This window comes from Lepidothrix coronata, unplaced genomic scaffold (assembly GCF_001604755.1).
Source record: "Lepidothrix coronata isolate B3197 unplaced genomic scaffold, Lepidothrix_coronata-1.0 Scaffold90, whole genome shotgun sequence".
Classification (NCBI taxonomy): domain Eukaryota; kingdom Metazoa; phylum Chordata; class Aves; order Passeriformes; family Pipridae; genus Lepidothrix; species Lepidothrix coronata.
Window position 1 is genome coordinate 583,253 of NW_016690270.1, and position 18,426 is coordinate 601,678.

The 18,426-nt window shown below is 45.1% G+C and overlaps 1 protein-coding gene across 8 annotated transcripts in view; it reads left to right on the forward strand.

The window, feature by feature from the left end:
* The window catches only part of PPP1R12B (protein phosphatase 1 regulatory subunit 12B), a 130,821-nt gene that overhangs the window by 42,145 nt on the left and 70,250 nt on the right, over nucleotides 1-18,426 (forward strand). For 7 of the 8 annotated variants that reach the window (XM_017821290.1, XM_017821289.1, XM_017821292.1 and 4 more), the window contains exons 6-12: nucleotides 872-946; nucleotides 3,608-3,687; nucleotides 4,248-4,390; nucleotides 9,308-9,417; nucleotides 12,510-12,707; nucleotides 13,500-13,582; nucleotides 15,639-15,764. In XM_017821290.1, the coding sequence (XP_017676779.1) occupies nucleotides 872-946; nucleotides 3,608-3,687; nucleotides 4,248-4,390; nucleotides 9,308-9,417; nucleotides 12,510-12,707; nucleotides 13,500-13,582; nucleotides 15,639-15,764 (815 nt within the window). The remainder of the gene's footprint in view (nucleotides 1-871; nucleotides 947-3,607; nucleotides 3,688-4,247; nucleotides 4,391-9,307; nucleotides 9,418-12,509; nucleotides 12,708-13,499; nucleotides 13,583-15,638; nucleotides 15,765-18,426) is intronic. The other variant, XM_017821295.1, reaches the window with a different exon arrangement.

Consider the following 18,426-nt stretch of genomic DNA (forward strand, 5'->3'; position numbering starts at 1 on the left):
CAGTTGTATTTGCTGCATTACTTTGTCCTCCCAAACCAGGACTGTCTCCTTGCTGGGTCAGGTGGCCAAGGCTCCCTGCATTTCTTTGATCCCTGGCCATCAGGTTTCATTGCGTGTTGGTAATTAAATGGCTATTAGAGCTTTAGTTATGTTGAAAATGTAACTGATTTCTTGGTTTGTGCTCCAGAGTAATTTTTTTGATTTGTTTTAGTTTATAAATGCCCATAGATGTGCAAGTTGATCCCAAGTTTTTTGGCTGGCTGTTGGCTGGCAGCCTCTCAGGAGGTTTAAATACATGATGATACAGTAACCTGGAATCATGGAATCTCCTGAACTGGAAGGGACCCACAAGGATCATTGAGTCCAACTTCTGGCCCTGCAGAAGACCCCCCAAAATCCCACCCTGAGAGCTTTGTCCAAACACTCCTTGAACTCCTTGGCAGGTCTGGGGTCGTGAGCACTGCCCTGGGGAGCCTGTTGAGTGCCCCATCACCCTTGGGGGGAATAATCTTTTCCTGATATCCAGCCTACAAACAGGTTGATCATATTCTTTCTCAGTACAAGAGCGTCCTTTTTGGAAGCCTGGAAACTAAACCATTTAAGTCCTAGCTGTTGGATTTGAGCAGCAGCAACCAGGGAGCTGCCCTGCCATGTGAAAGGTTGCTCACCAAACATGAACATGATCTTAGGTGTGAACATGATCTTCTGTGATCTGTGGTCACTGTCACATGGGTTTCCCTGCTCTGGACCGAGTGTCCCTCACCTTCTGGGGAGGGAGGATGTGATGTATGTTCACTGGTAAATAGTGCTTTTTTTGACTGTTACCACCATGCCATATCAGATACCCTCTTGTGTTCTCTCACTGCACCAGGGCCAGACGCCCTTCGACGTGGCTGATGAGGGACTCGTGGAGCATTTAGAAATGCTGCAGAAGAAACAGACTGTGGTGAGTTTCTGGAGATCATTTTCCACCTCTCCAATTACCTTTCCACACACAGATCTTCTCCAAAACATATGGTGCCAACAGATGCAGGAAGCTGAGGCCCTGCTATTTTTTTTTTGTTAGTCGTTTGCAATCTTTAATCACAGCAATATTTTTAATAGCTGGAAATCCAGACTGCAGCAAGAAGGTCAGTAGTGTGCTGGCATGCAGAGTTATGTGAACTGATAAGGAATGTGCAGTTCACCTTTGGGATTGTTATTATCCTGCAGTTTGCTGGCATCAAACCCTCTCTAGCATCAAACTGCTCTGTTCCTAATGAGTGATTTCCCAAGTCCACTTTGTGTTTGCATCCAAGGAAATACACTATCAGCATTGAGAAAGTTCTGTTACCGTGCCTGCCTCTCTTACAATAGGGAGGCTTTGGATTGAGGGAGAAGAAATTATAAACTTCAGGGAATTCTGAAAAAATGGGAGATTTCAAAGCCGTATTATTCAAAACTGCCATTTCATAGTGCAGTGGAGATGCTGGAGGGGGTTATAAGCCACAAGTTGCCATAAAAAAAGGAAAACAAAAATGTATCTTGACCAACGTAAGGCCAGAAAGTTGGTTTTGGATTGGATTTTTTCCTATTTTATTTGATCTACTCAATTCTCTCATTTGGAGGCTTCCACAAAACAAACCAAGCTTCTTTAAAAGAAATTAAAAATTTTTATTATTTAAAAGGTTGGATTCAGAAGCAGACAGAATGAGAACAGTGCTGATAAACCCCAGGAAAGTATTTTGAGGAACTGGCAATGTGGGTGGTTAGAACTCCAGCTCTGATCACAACACAGCTGCTGCCATCCTCAAATAGCAGCCTTAACATTCACAGGAACTTCTTAAAAATTAATCAGCTTCTCCCTAAATGAGGTGTTGATAAATACTATCAGGGTTGTATTTTTGATTCCCTCCTCTCTCACTACCCCAGGATTCTGCAGATAACTGCTCTCCTTTAAAGCAAAGAAAAAGAAAGACAACAAGAAGAATTTTTTGGTTGGGTGCTCACCCATTTTTAGGGCTGTTTTGCAGGGGCTACAACCCCTCTGTTCTCTATACAGCAGCACTATATAAGGGCCTTTTCCATTTATTCATTCAGTGTAGAACTGGACAGAAGAATCCAGATTGTATCCCACTTCTTTTTTTTAGTGGATATGATTTTTTAATGGAAATGCCATTTTATCATGTGCATTTATCATGTGCCATTTTTAGCATTTAAAAATAGAAAACTCACATTTGTTAAGGACGAAACAGGCAATTCCATGACATTGCTCTAAGTCATTATTTCACTTTGAAAATGGCTCTCAAATCAGATATTTTCTTACTCTAAAGCTTGAGGCAGAACACTGTGCCCCCCTTGCTTAAAGGTGTGCTGCTGTTATTGGAGAGCAGAGGGGATTTTTGTTTGCTGGAAGCAATATTTTGGTTTGGGTTTGGATTTTTCTCCCCGTCCCTATGAATGGAGTGGGCTGTTTCCTGCACTTCCCTTTGCTGTGCTCCAGCAATTTGGTCTGTTTAACAATGTGCTGTACTCCAAATTTTGGCTCTTTGCTGGAATCCGTGTAGCTTTTCCTACTTCACTGGTTGCCCAGAGAAGCTGTGGCTGCCCCATCGCTGGAAGTGTCCAAGACCAGGTTGGACAGGGCTTGGAGCAACCTGGGCTAGTGGAAGGTGTCCCTGATTGTGGCAGGGGGTAGAACTGGGTGATTTTTAAGGTCCCTTCCAACCCAAAGAATTCTGAGATTCTCTGATTCAGAATTTGCAGAGCTTTTGCTTCCGGTGTCTGGTGTCATCAACTCCTGTCAGAAGAGAAAGAGTAATTTGTGAGCCATGACAAAACAGAGCTAGCCTTAAATTTAGCCTCTGCCATCTCTTCTTCTGTCTCAGCTACGTCTGGGCTTCTGGAAGGTACTAAAATGATTTTTGGGAACTATTTTGTCCATTAATGTTGGCGAAATTAATATTGCTACTCTCTGGACAAAATGTTTCCATTGCTGGGGTGATCCCAGGTGTTCTTGTGCAATGACTTCATGCATTTGAGAGATTTAAGAAGTGACCCATCCTGACTTGAATGTTTTCCTCTGAGAACAAGTCAATAATAGCTACAAAGGCAGCGAATTCTTAACTGAATCCAGCCTGATTTCATGGGCACACACACGTGTGGGCAGACCTCCAGCACAGTCACAGAATGGTTTGGGTTGGAGGGGCTTTGAGGTTTTTGTAGTTCCACCCTCTGCCATGGGCAGGGACACCTTCCACTAGACCAGGTTGTTCCAAGTCCCATCCAGCCTGGGCTGGAACACTTCCAGGGACAGGGAGCCCGCAGCTTTCTGGGCAGCAGTCAGGGTTTGTCTCTGGGTCTGGGCAGGGACTTTTGCAGGTGTCTTTGAAGGGTTTGTGTTGCAGTGTGAGGACCTGCTGGGTGTGTGGCCGTGCTCTGACAGAACTCGAGTCCAAAGCTCACAGTGCCCTTGCAGATGTGCTGCTGTTGAATTGGCTTGTTAAACAAATCCACAGTATTTTTGGTCTGGTGAGGCTGGGCTGTGGTGATTATTGGATTGTGCTGAGGTGGCTGGTTAACATGTCTCTTCTCATTCCTCCCCCAATCTTCCTGGGCTTTTTGACAGTTGCGAAGTGAGAAGGAGACGAGGAATAAGCTGATTGAAGCTGACATGAACGGGAAGCCTCAAAGCAGACTCTTCACCAAGTAAGTCTCTCCCTCTTATTTGAAAAGGAGCTGCCCAGGGAGTAATGGGAGAGCAGCTTCATCTGTCACAGCCAGCTGGCCTCAGCTGGGTCAAAAACAGTTCACTGCTGTTCATTTCGTGGGGGTTTTTTTTAAATTTGAGCTCTCTCAAATACAATTTTAGTTGTTTCCTAACACACCCACTGAGTGGTGGAACAAGGGGTTGGGCTGGTGCTTGGTTCTCCTGCTCTGGCTGAGGATCAGTTAGAGCTTTGAGCTGAGAGCTGCACCTTCTGTTGCACGGAGCCCTACAGCTGCTGGGTTGGGTGGCTCTAAGAAATGAGAGACCACTTTTTTTTTGATGGTAAAAATGCTTGCAGATTTACAAAATGTGAGACTGGCAGTGGAATGCATGGCAAATGGCCCGTGCTGGAAATGCTGGGGTGTTGAATCTGTAGATGGATTTTTGTCCTATGCTTGTTCTATATGTAGTAAATCATGTCTGTGTGTTCCTGAGAAGTGGAACTCAGAATTCTAACTCACTTGCCTGGGGTAGGCCTTAAAATTTCTATATTTTGCAGCAAAGAGAAGATTCTTTATGAGGAAGACACACTGAAGTCCATGGAAATGGAGGAAGAGAACAAAGACTCAAGTAGTTCTAGTTCTGAAGAGGAGGAAGAAGCTGAAGATGAAGTTTCAGAATCGGATGCTGAAAAGGAGTCAGGTAAGACTTAGATTTAATAATCTCTTGGATTTAATAATTAACATTCCAGTGTATATGTACAGAATATGGAGAAATCAGTAGCTCGTGTGCTAAAATAGGTGATCCAAATGCTGACTCCCAGGTCAGCATAATTTTTTTAAAACAAAAATCCTGCACATCCTATTAAATTTCTGCTTGAGATAACACATTGTTCATAGTTTGTTCTTAAACAGGAGGGTTTGTTTTTTTTGGCCCAGTTCAAGATAAACCCTTCAGATACTGCAGGATGGTAGGAAAGCAAATGAAGGTGTAGGAAAGCAATAACCTGTTGTGTTTGGATTACAGACATGAAACAAGGGCTGAAGCTGTTCTGGGTAATTATAGAGATGAGGAACTTTTTTATTTCTGAGTGTGATGTATAATAGTTGCAAAACATAGTGGAAAATAAAGATTAAGTGAATAGAGTCACATTAGCCTTTACATTATAACATATTGCTGGCATCTTACTCCCATTCCTTTTCCATAATTTCTGTGGCTTCCTTAATTACTTTAAAAAGTGTTTATGTGCAGCACAGAAAGTTTAAATAAAGATACTTAATTTTACAGTAAGCTGAGACTAACTTCTACTTAATATTCTGCAAACACAGATGGATCTTGGTCTGTGATGTGTTTAATGGTTAAATTACTTTTAACATCAGCTTACTTGGCCTATATCCCAATATCCTGATACATAAGTCCTTGCAGAGAAGTGCAGTTTAAAGTTTTGTCCTGCTTCTGTGCCAGTGAAATTTTCACCTGTGTTCTGATTGTCATTAATGCTGCTATGGCAGGGTGAGAGGGGTGGAGAATCCTGGCTGCTCCTCCCAGAGCTGGTGTTACACCATGACAGGAACATGTGGGCATGACAGTAGCACAGGGAAGTAATCTTTTGGCTTTTAAATCAAGCAGATCTAGTGGAGAAGTCAGTGGTAGAAACAGACACACAGTAGGTGTCATATATTATTTGCTCCATAAATCAGGGGTTTTCCCTGATTATGTATGTTATTTTTTAATATATATATTTATTTCTACATATATAAATTATATCTGTATAAATTATAGCTTTGTAGTTGTGTGCCAAAACTTGTAATTCTTTTAAACATGATGGGAGTTCGACCAAAACACCTCAAATGTACAGACCCCTGTAAGCCCTGGAGCTGCGTGGGGTTTGACTGAGTCAGGAACAGCCTGAGATCCTTCAGCAAGGAAAGATCCACAGCAGTCACCATTAAATTTTGTGTAAAGCCAGAACAGGTCTTTTTATTGCATTAATTCACTGAGCAAAGCACATTATAGGAATCTGTGTCAAACCACTCAAGCCAATACAAATGGAAGACAAAAAGCACTCAAGTAATGATTAAGCTTCAGGCTTCAGGCTTTGTTACCTGTGCTCTACTTTCCTGAAGAGATTAATGGCTCCTTTGAGACAGTTCCATCAGAGTTGAAACCTCACCTTGTAAACTTCTCAAGTCTCTGATAGAATGAACACGGACTTGCCCAGCTGGATGGAGACATGGTTGTCAGTTATAGCTTTTGATAATGAAAATTATAAATGTCAGTGTGTTACTGGTTTTAAGGACAGACAACTGTATGCTGGGCTGATCCCACAGCAGGGCAGCAGGGGAGGGGGAAATTCTGCCCTTCTGCCCTGCTCAGGTGAGACCCCACCTGCCGAGCTGCCTCCAGCTCTGGGGACCCTGCAGAGGAAGGACATGGAGCTGCTGGAGCAAGTCCAGAGGAGGCCACCAAGCTGATTAGAGGGATGGAGCAGCCCTGCTGTGAGGAAAGGCTGAGAGAACCAGGATTGTTCAGTATGGAGAAGAGAAGCTCCGGGGAGACCTAATTGCTGCTTTCCAGGACCTGAAGGGAACTTAGAGGAAAGATGGAGAGAGACTATTTACAAGGGCCTGGAGTGACAGGACAAGAGGAGTTTCTTCCCACTGCCAGACGGGAGGGTTGGATGGGATACTGGGAAGAAATCCTTCCCTGTGAGGGTGGTGAGGCCCTGGCACAGGTTGCCCAGAGAAGCTGTGGCTGCCCCATCCCTGGAAGTGTCCAAGGCCAGGTTGGACAGGGTTTGGAGCAACCTGGTATAGTGGAAGGTGTCCCTGCCCATGGCAGGGGGCAGAACAAGATGAACTTTAAGGTCCCTTTCAACCCAAACCATTCTGATATTCTGTGGTTCCAGGATTATCTGCTCAACATTTTAAATGCTTGGATGGTAAAGAAAACATGGGTATGAAAACACGGAAATTATTTCCTTATTCCTCTTCATTTCCTTAAATATCCCCATAGCTGTGTCATTCTGAGCAGTGCTGAACACATTGGTGATGACAGTTGTTCTGAGGTGTTCAAAGTCCAGATGAAGAAAAATAAAAATATTCTGAGTGATCTTTTTGAACCCAAAAATTCCACCTCCTTCATAACTCAGCATAAAGCAGGACATGTCGAGGCCAGCAGTGTAACACAAGTTTAGTTCGAGGTGTGTTTTGAAGAGTCTCAGGTTGCGATCAATTTGTTGAATTCACAGGGACTGTGGGAGGAAGAAATTGGATGAGGGAAGCAGTGAAATTGCTGGAAGGCTTAGGAGTAGCATTTCTGACAATCTGTAAGAAGTTTCTGTTCTTCAAACAAAGAGCATTAATGCCACTTTATTCATCTTGAGGACAATTAATTTGGAATTGGGTTGTATATAAACAAGAGAAAGATCAGTATAAAATTCTATGGTCATTATCTGTGCTGGGAACTATTACAATATGTAATTATTGGGGATTAAAGCAGGCCAGGGAAGCTTTCAGTGTTGTTTTGTTTAAAAACCAACCAAACAAAAACTCTAAGAGAAAGGAATTAGAAATTCCTTAAGAGAAAGGAATTAGAAAAATTAATTTTTACTCTCACCAAATTTTTGGGGGGAGGTTGAACTAATCCTCAGCAGTTTCCCTTGACTGGAATTTGTCATGTTTATTGCTGAAATGTCAGTAAAATAAAGTGTGGGACCCTGCCCCGAAGCTAATGCTGCCCATGACTGTGCCATCTCCTGCTGCCAGCACAGGGTCCTTCAGCCTGTCCTGCTTCTGCAATCAACCCCCTTCAGTCACATTGCTCATAGTTAGAGCCCTTCCCAACCTGTCATTACCACTTAAGCCTGTGGCCTTCTAATTAGGCTTGACCTTAAAATTGACCTCTGCACTATGTACTTCCAGAGCAGGCTCCCAGTCCCCACCACCCAGCCTGCACAGCCTGGTGCAGCCTGCCCTTCCTGCAGTGCCCTCTGGTTTACAGGCTTCAGGCTCAAGAAATCAGCACATGGCAGTGTTGTTCCTTGTCCGTGTGCATTTCCATGGACACGGATGCCAAGTGTGCCAAGCTGGGCCTGCGAGGAGGAATGGGCCCCTTTCCCAAAGGGCTGTGTGACAGAGCACCTGAGTGTTTGGCTCCAGAACTGGAATCCTCTTCTGAGATGACTTGGATGGAAGTTCTGAGACAACACGGAGAGGGAAAGTGGCTGAGATTTCAGTCTCACACGCACCCAAGGGAGTGGCTGGAGTTGTGTCAGGAGAGGGTTAGGTTGGATATCAGGAAAAGATTCTTCCCCCAGAGGGTGGTTGGGCACTGAACAGGCTCCCCAGGGCAGTGGTCATGGCCCTAAGGCTGCCAGAGCTCAAGGAGTGTTTGGACAATGCTCTCAGGGCCGGGGTGGGATTGTTGGGATGTTCTGTACAAGACCAGGAGTTGGACTTGATGATCCTTTCCTGCTCAGATTCCATGATTCTGTCTTTGCCACTTTAATTCAGGCTCTGTCAGTCCTGCTCACTGCCTTTTATTTTTAAATGTTTCTCTTGGCTTGCTCTTTTCTGTTTTCCATGTCCTTTGAATCCTTTTTTTTGTAGGACTGAGAACATTTGTTTCAGAAAGACTGATCTTCATGCTCCAAGGTGCTGTCCTCCCAGATGCTCCACCCCAAACTGCTCCAAGTGTGGAACAGCAGATCTTTATTCCCTGCACATATCTCATTTGCTAAGACTGTTTGGGTGCTTATGCTTAAAATTACTTTATGTTTTCAAAGCCGTGTTTGTGTGAGCACTCACAGCTCTCAGGAAAACAAATTGTTTAGTGTAGGTACATCTTTTCTCAGGCAGGTTGCATGTGCCTGGGTTTTTGGTAAATAGTCTATCTTCCAGCCTTTTGCACTCCTGTAAACTGAACCTATTGCCTGAGACACACTTTCTGCTTCCTCTCCCCGGTAATGTCTGTTGGATGTTCCTCTGTCCAGCTCGGTGCATAGATGCATAGATACAAAAATAAATGTAATGCTGGACAGCTGCACTTGTCTGACAAGCAGGGAGCCAGTTGTGAGCCTGGACAGGGATTGTTTAGCTTGCTTGGAGCCCTGGTAAGGGGTTTTGTTGGGCAGCAGTCCTGGATTCCTGTAGAAAGATGGATTTTGCTGCAGAAGACCAGAAATTTTGCCCAGCAGCACAACAACTGCAGAGACCCGTGCAGTGAAACCCACACCAGGCACTTGGGGCTGTGGGCTGTAACACACATGTGCTCCAGCAGGAACAGCACGTGCTGCTTTTCATCCCAGATTTTGCAAGGGAAGGACATTCCCAGATAGGGAACAAAACTGTGAAAAACAAAGAGTCTGTTTGTCCTCCTTTCTGCTAAGATTTTGCTTGTCTGTGGGGATCAAGTTCTAAAGCTTTGCCTGCCAAATGTATCCATCCTATTCTTTAGGAAGTGGAAAGCTCTTTGCAGAAAGCCTGGCTTAGCCTTGTGACCTGAGGGGTCTGAGGTCACACAGCACTGAACTGGAGTGTAGAGCACACTCTATGTAAAGATAGGCCTTGGAAAGGCAATACTGAAACATTTGGTTTCTCTTCTTGTTTAAAATTTTAGAGAGGAAGGAAGAGCCCTTTGCCAACCACTCCAGCCGTGAATCCAGGCCCAGCATCACTGAGCAAATGCCACCACCCGAGCCCAACTCCTTCACTGCGTCTGCCAGAAGAGTAAGTGAATTTGGAATCAATGGGACTCAGCAGTGCTCAGAAGCAGGAGGTGTTACTGGGAGATGGATGCTCTGAAACCAATTTTCAGAGCAGTTTAAGACTTGAATTTCGGAAAGGATGATATTAGGCAAGCCTGTTAAATCTCTGTGTTAATACCAGTGTAGGACTGGCCCCAAGGAGGGTGTTGGTACCATCAGGTTCCTCTTGAATCTCTGACCCTCCCAAGCAAATTGTGCTGTTCACAAGAAACCCAGCGTACAGCACGTGCTCTGTGTGCCATCAGTTCCGAGGTGGCTGATGCCAATCTCTTCCCAGGAGATCTTTCATCAGAACTGATTCCTGCTGGTGTATCAGTGGTGAATTTGGCAGTGTCATCACAAGTGCCCTAGACATGCCAAACCCTGTTGACTCAGTGATGTTACAGCCCAGCAAGCAGAGGTTTACATCTGACAGGCCAGCTGGACTATGGGAACTTTGAAAGGTGAAGCAGTTACTGCAATCTTACCTGACTCCTCCAGCTCTCACATCACTCAGCTAGATGGCACCAGGAGACCCTGTTCTGCCCAGCACTGGTATCCTCTGCTGCTGGTTTCTTTTAGCACCAGACCATGGAGAATAGCCACGCAGGCACCTGGCCCCAGGCTGAAGCACTGGGTGCATGTCAGAGGGAAATATTTCTTACTTAGTCACAGTTTTGTATTTTTTGTATTTTTCACATGCTACTCAGTGAAATTGCTCATCCAGATCAAATGAAACAGAGCTCCTCTGGGCATTGCTCAACTCAGGCTGGCTTAGCAGTGGAACTGTTAGAGGTAGAAGGATACTGGGAAGTGAGAGCACTTTGGTTAACCTTTTCCCAGCTGCAGAGGTTTGGTCTCACTCCTTTGAGATGTTTAACCCAGAATAAGGCTGTTAGGGTATGGAAGGTGGCCTGTGTGGAGAGCAGTTATTGATTTGACTTCAGTCACTTAAGATCAGTTACCTTACCTTCTCTTACCTGTTTGATTTTTCTGTAACTCTCCCTGACAGATTGGGCTTTGGATGAGAAAATACAAGTGCTTCTGTTGCCCTCCATTTGGGGAGTTATTAGGACATGCTGTGTTGTTCAGAATTTACAGGCAGCAGCTTTTGTTGTGGATTTGAGCTTTCTCTGAGGAAAACATCAAAACTACATTAAAGTGTTAGAGCTGTGTAGGTCAGGAGGCTGGAAGTGCTAGAAATGGTGCAGTACAGATTAACTCTTTGCATTTGCATTAAAATGACAAAAGCTGAAAACATTGCTCAAATACTGCAGGCGTAATTTGAGCTTTGCAGTCTTGAGGCTGAGGGCAGAGCTCCACAGTAACTCCATTTGTTCTGGATGGTTTACATCATGTAGAATATGGTGTAATAATGCTTAGATCAACTCTGACTGAAAGCCTTGTCTGCCCAGTGTCCTGCCCCTCACAGAGACCATCAGAAGATAATAGAGAAGACAGAATCTTGCAGGACTTCTGTCCCACCTTCCAACAATTGACATTTCAGGGAGTTGCTGAACCTGGGGTACTTTTTGTCTTCAGTAGCCCCTGTTGGATTTTTCCTCTGTGAATTTGTGCAGTCACTTTTTGATTGGAATCCTCTAATGTCCAGGGGCAAAGGGCTCTTCAGCTTAATTACAAACCCTACAGAGCTCCCTGCCCCTGTTCCATTAACCTGCCACACACCAGATTTGTTTGCTGCCCATTGTTCCTTTATGGGAAGGACCAAGGGATCCTTATTCACTCTTCTGTGTGCCACTTAGGGTTTCATGTACCGTGGTACATATCTCAGCCTGGAGATTCCTAATATATTGAGCATCTCTTCATACAAAACCTCTCTTGCTCTGCTCATTCTTGCTTTCTCTGAATCTCTTCCCTTCTCATCTAATAATGCTGAGCTGTGCATGAGACCAAAGATGTGATTGTACCCTGCAGTAACATAGAGCTGTGTTGTGTATTCTGTACTTTTCCAATAATTCCTAATAATTTGTTTGCTTTATTTCCTTTACAGCTTGGTGTTGAGCCCCTGTACAAGTATCTCTTGTGATGCTCAGGCCTCATTCTTGATGGCAGTAGGCAGCTTTTTGTAAGACTTGATAACGGTAGCTGAAGTTGTGCATTTAAGCAGTTGTATCTTTAAGGAATGATATATGCTGGTCAGAAGTGCCTCATGTAGCAAAAAGCACGAGGGCCTGTTCTGTGTCTGTACAGAGTCTGCAGTTACCTGCCCACAGAAAAGGTTGCACTAGGAGAGCCCTCTGTGAGGCTGCAGCCCAACCTCCTGCTCGAAGCAGGGCTGACTTCAAGCCCTGACCTGATGCTTTGATCTACCTGAGCTCAGCTGAGTATTAAAAGGTCTCTGGGGATGGAGATGCTCTGCTTCCTTACCCCCTGTCGCAGTGCAGCATCACTCCTACCAGGTGGTATGTCTCCATGTCAGCAGGGATTTCCCATGTTGAAGCTTCTCTGTTCTCTCTTCACTGTAGACTGTAGACAAGTCTGGTTCCATGTCCTCTGTAAACCCATCCTGAAGTAGCAGAGCAACTAAATCCTTTCTTTTCCATGCTAAACAATCCAGGTTTCCTCAGTCTTCCCCTTAGTGTGTCGCTGGCTCCAGCTCCCTGATGATCTTAGTGGATTCTCCTGGACTCCCTCCAGTTTGATTGATCTGAGGGGTTTATTTGCAGCCAGTCCCAAAAGACTTGAGTACTTGTTTTTGGTTTCTGCCTTTACTGAATAATTCCCCCTTCCTAAAAGGGTGCTAATAAAAGTTTCATTGTTCCTTGTATTCTTTCCTCAAAGCTGGAGGAGGGCATTGTGTAGGCAAAGAGCTGCCCAATGACACAAGATTCCTTTCACTGTGTGTCCTTGGGGATGAGGCCCTTCATCAGTTTCCATCCCTGCGAGTTCACCTTGAGCTCTGTCCTGTAATTAAAGCAAAGGAGGAAATCGAAGTCACTCCATCTTACAAGTGTAGCCCAGCTAAAACTGGGGCTTGTTGAGACCCTGTCAGAACTTAGTGTGTGCCTTGCAGTGCTCTCACTTCTTCCCACTGTCCGTGTTTCTCCTCTGCAGTTCAGTTGGCTCAGCAAGTCGGAGGAGCAGAAGGATGAGTCACCGTCGTCGTGGCGGCTGGGGCTGAGGAAGACGGGCAGCCACAACATGTTGAGCGAAGTCGCTGCCACTCGTGAGGCACAGAGAGATAAGGCTGCTTCTATCTATCGTTCCTCGTCCAGCCCTCGGATATCTGCACTATTGGACAACAAGGAAAAGGTTTGGCTTTCAGCACGGATGCATTAGTGCATCCCACTTCACCTCACATGTTTAAGACACTTTCCCTTTGAGTTATTGCTGAGTTTTGTATCCATAACTTCATTCTTTGTTTCTTTTCCTTTGAAAATTATTCCTCTCCTATCAGTTGTTCCTCCAGAACTGGAATTTGTTGCCCCTTTGACCTAATTCGTGCTCAGTTTGGACTGGGTTGGCCCTGAACAGGGGCTGCCAGTCTAATGTGGCCCATTCTTTACCAGAAAATACCAAATCCAGACAGTAGCACATACCTGCAGTGGAAATTCTTCTTCCCTCTTGTCTATAGGGATTCCTCCTGTATCCACCAGCTGTATTTGTGACTCCCACCCCACATATTCACTAGCTGTAACTACCCTATAGGTAGATGCCCCATCCCTGGAAGTGTTCAGGCCAGGTTGGATGGGGCTTGGAGCAACCTGGTCTAGTGGAAGGTGTCCCTGCCCATGGCAGGGTGCTGGACTAGATGACCTCCAAAGGTCCCTTCCAACCCAAGCCATTCTCTGATTCTGTGATTTATAACTAATTCTGTAAGTTAGAAAATGCTTTTATTCACTAACATGTTCCTCAGGAAGTCTCTTTCAGAACTGATACTTCTATGCTGTGATATCTGTTGCCCAAGAAAATGCCTTAAACCAGCTGTCCTTAGATAGGAGAATGCTTGCTTAGTTGAAAAAATTTAAACATGCATTTAATTGCTGCTGAACATGCTAGAAGGGTAAGAGATGTGCAGCTGAAGTCCCTGTTTTGCTTCAGCAGGATAAAGACAACAAGAGCTATCTTGCCACCATAGCTCCCAGAAGACTGAGCAGTACGAGCGATGTAGAAGAAAAAGAAAACAGGTGAGACTGGCTAAAGTTAATGCTCAGCTTCCATCCTGTCAGTAGTTCCATTTTTCTGTAGTCATGCTCCATGTATTTTCTCAGCAGTCCCAAGGACACGGGAATTCACAACATCAAGAGCCAGCTCTGGTCTATAAAGTTCTGCTGTGGTGCTTTTCATTTAGGTGAGCGGGGCAGCAGGCTGGTTCCTCCACCCCGGTGCTCACACACACACGAGCTCCATCCAGGGAACTAGGTTGATGCATCCTTGTTCCTTTTATATGCAAGTGCCTCATTTTGTAGCTGGCACCTGCACTTGCACTTGTCACTTGCTCAGCAGTCACCTGCAGTCCCTTTGTTCACACATCTGTCACTTGTGATTCACTTGAGCCTGTGAACTCTGCCATGTAGGAACTGTTTCATTGCAGGGTTGTTTTTACAGTCAATGTGTGTAGTTGCCCCTGGACAGAACCACAGTATAAATCGGATATTTACATATCCAGTATCTCCAGATATATTTGAAGAGCTGATCTCTACAAACAGCTACTTCAGCAGTATCTGAAGGGAGCCTACAAGGAAGATGGAGAGAGACTATTTACAAGGGCCTGGAGTGACAGGAGAAAGAGGAATGGCTTCAAAATGACAGATTGTAGGTTTAGATTTGATATTAGGAAAAAATTCTTCCCTGTGAGGGTGCTGAGGCCCTGGTACAGGTTTCCCAGAGAAGCTGTGGCTGCCCCATCCCTGGAAGTGTCCAAGGACAGGGCTTGGAGCAACCTGGTCTAGTGGAAGGCGTCCCTGCCCACGGCAGGGAGGTGGAACAAGATGATCTTTAAGGTCCCTTCCAACTCAAGCCATTCTATGATTCAGTTTGTGCTAGAAGGAGTAAAATTTGAGCTTAACCTCTTTTCCAGCACTTCCCCAATGGAGGAAGAAAGGCACATGCAAGAAGTGGCTGTGAACTGTAATTGTTGGGCAGGAGCTGTGGCAGACAACACCCTGAGAGAATTTCAGCACAGCTTGAGATTCTTTGCTGATCTTTTGCTGGAACCTCCCCGCTGTGTTCTTGCTCACTCTCAGCCAGTCTCTGAGATTCAGAGAATCTCAGATTCAGAGAATCTCAGAATTTGGCAGAGGCTGCTATCGAGTGGCACATCCAGTGAGTGCTGACAGGTGTCCTTTGCTGGGTGAGTGAGGCCCAAGGAGAACTGGCCTGTGGTAACAGATGGTGCCAGGCCTGCTGGGGAGTAGATTTTCCAAATATTCTTTCCTTTAAAAGCAGATGAGTTTGACTTCCCAGAACCCACAGGTGTCTGAGAGGGTGTCAGCACGGGCACAGCAATTGGCAATAGAAAATAATTGCAGGCTGATGGGGGAGTGGATTTGCACTGCACTCCAAGCTCCAGGTCCTGTCCAGGACCAGAGGAGAGCAGGATACACCACCAGAGGGAAAGAGCCCTGATTTCACATAACCAGGATAAATAGGGCTGCTAGGAATTTATTGATAACTTGTCAAGTAGTTTGAGATATTGCAAATGTTTTGTATGTTGTTTTCTGCTGCATGGTTTAGTGGTGGACCTGGCAGTGGTGTGTTAATGGTTGGACTTGATGGTCCTAGAGGGCTTTTCCAACTTTAGCAATTCCACGAAAGGATTTGCTGGGCTGGATTGCTTTTGTCCTTGCCTGGATACTTTGGAGAATAAAAACTTCCCAGCAGTTCCAATATCTGCCCATTTATACCGTGTTATTTGATACAAGATGGCAGAGGAAATATCAAATGACACTATTTAATATGTTAAATTACTTTTATGGACGATCTAAATTTCATTTGCAAGTTTTCTGACTAAAAAGGATTTTGTTCCTCTTTATGCAAAACATTACATCATCTGTGGTTCTGAAGGGGTCTGGCAATAGCAGCATCAGTAAGGCCAGAACAGATGTTTCTCTGAGCTGTGTCACCTGTGAGCATCGGTGCATGTGGATGTAAGGGAAGGATTTGCGTTGTGCAACTGTAAAGGAGCCAGAAGTAGACTCCAGAGGTTTTTGTAACCAAGCCCTGTGCTCTGTCCTGCATTAGGGAATCAGCTGTGAACCTGGTGAGGAGCGGCTCCTACAGCCGGCAGCCCTGGAGGGACGAGTCAAAGGGAAACGAAGCTCCCCATTCTGGTGCACCCACCACCTATGTATCCACCTACTTGAAAAGGTACATCCAGTTCTGTCTCATGTGGGTTCCCAGGCAGTCAGTTCCACTCTTAATGTGCCTCTCAAACCTCAGCCTCCTGCTTGCTGCCTACTGCATCTTGTAACTGGCCTTGAGACCCTCTTCTGCTGAGAGCAGAAAATAAAAATTAAGGTTTTCTGGCATTTGTCATGCTAAATGGTATTTTAAAGGCTGTAATTTTTGCTAATTTCTAAATTGCTGAACTAAATTTAAATACTCTTATTCACGTTATTCAAATGCAAAATGTTTTCTCCATTTAATGCTGGTGTTATCGTTAGAGTATAAAATCAAAATTGGTCATAAAAAAAGATTAAAGTAATCAGAATCTGAAAGCATTGTTCAAATAGCTATTGGCAGGTAAGTTGTAGCTTATATCCTCTTATTTTGTTTTATATTAGTCCATGTTTATGGCATCATTATAAGAAAGTGGCAGTGATCCTGTGCATGACACACAGCACTTGTTAGGAGTAAGACTGATGCTTCCAATCACTGTCTTGTGGCAGCAAAGAAGTGTTTTGTGCACAGTGTGTGAGAAGTTGTAGAGGCTGAATGTTGGTGAAGGAGCCAGGCAGAGGCAGGAAGGCAATTCCAGGCAGAACTCCTGTAACTGCAGTGTCCTGTACCCCTTTGAGAGGCAGAGCCTCAGTGCCCTTGAGGTACCAGCTGACGGCTCTCTCTGAGTGAGCTGAAGGAATGCCCTGCTCTGGTGAGGCAAATATTGCATTGCTGGGTTTTCACCTCAGTTGTGAGCAGGAGGATCAGCCCTTCACACAGGTACAGTGCCAGCTCCTCACCTTTATTTCAGCTAATACTGGAGACCATCAAACCAGCCTGTGATAAGCATGTCACGCTGCAAAGCTGTTGGGTCTCTGCTGAAGGAAAGCAGCAGCAACAGTTCAAGGTTTTAGATTGAGTTTCACCAAGTTCTAGACCCTGAACTAAATATCTGTCCTGAAGATGGAACTGCCCTCGAAACCCTCTTCTGCTGAGAGCAGAAAATAAAAATTAAGGTTTTCTGGCATTTGTCATGCTAAATGGTATTTTTAAAGGCTGCTTGAGATACTTGGGAAGAGGCGATTCTGAGTTTCAGTACTTAAGGTGGCAGAGGTGAGTGGTGCTCGAGGGGGTGTGTGGCCAATTGCTGAGCAGACATAGGCCCATTGCCACAAAAGGTGAAGCAGCCCCTTCCAGCAGAAGCCTTCTGCTCTGCTGATCCACTGCACTGATTTCACAGCTCTCCTGGGACATGGTGGCAGCCCAGCCTCCGTAGCTTGTCTCTCTGCAAAGCTGGTCTGACAGACCACAGCTGATTCCCTTGGAAAGCCTTTTCCCCTTGCAGCTGGCAGGTCTTGCTGCTCCCTGCTCTGAGGGCCAGCCCAGTCACCCAGGGGCTGCCCACTGCAGTCTCACAAGCATTGCCTGTTTATCCCACCTAAGCCAGCACCACATTCAGTGTTACCCTCACACAGCTGTACTGTATTTCCTTGGTTAAACTGGGCAGAGAGTGGGGGAGGTTTAGGCTGCCGTGGGCTGTCACTAATACCGAGTTCCTGTCACAAAGGCTGAATTCTGGCCTTTTGTAGGAGGGTGTTGGTTTACAAGCAGTTACAGAGAAGAGATTTGCCAAGTAGGAATAAATGTGCTTTTGAAAGAGAGATCAATGGTTTTGCATTGTATATGCATACAATAGCATCATGATCAAGTTGACCTTTATCCCATATGGTTTTCTGTAGGAGAGCACAGAGAAATTAAATATAATCTTATTGAACCTCTGACTTCTCCAGCCTTGTGCATCAGCCCCTAAGATGAGGAAGGGAACCTAGTTGCCTGTTAAACATAAGCTTTTTATCATTTTCAAGTATTAACAAAACTCTGAACACAACTCCAGAAGATAAAAGCTTGTTCTGAGAGAGAAAGAATTAGAAGGAACATGACATGCTTGGATGTCACCGAGAGGATGACTCCATACGTCTGCAGTTCCCTTCTGCCTCAACATTTGACTAATCTCCATAAAGATCACAGACTGGTTTGGGTTGGAAGGGATCTCGTTCCATCCCCTGCCACAGGCAGGGACACCTTACACTAGCCCAGGTTGCTCCAAGCCCCATCCAACCTGGCCTTGAACACTTCCAGGGATGGGGCAGCCACAGTTTCTCTGGGCAACCTGTGCCAGGGCCTCCCCACCCTCACAGGGAAGAATTTCTTCCCAATACCCCATCTAACCCTAGTTATGTTCTACAACCCCCAAACACAGAGTGAATAACGTAGCAGATCATCTAAGATGTGGAAAATGGCTTTTTTTGTATAAAAGGGAACAAAATAACTTGCAGCAATGCTGCAAATGTTCTTCAGCTTTAACTGAAGCAGATATTGAAGCTCTCTCTGTAATGGTACTGGTACTTCTCCTGCTTTTTGGTTGCACCACTAGCCCAAAAATCCACAGTACCCTGCTCTGCCAACCTGGTCTCCATGTAATGTCTCCGAACATCCAGGTCACTTCGCCTGTATATTAAAGGGTTGGGAGGAAAACTGGCATAGCAGGTTGGATTAATGTAGCATCCTGCCTCCCAGGAAGGGCTCACACACCAGAACGAAATCCTTTATCCACACAGTTAGTTTCTCCTTCATTTCACTTTTATGCAAA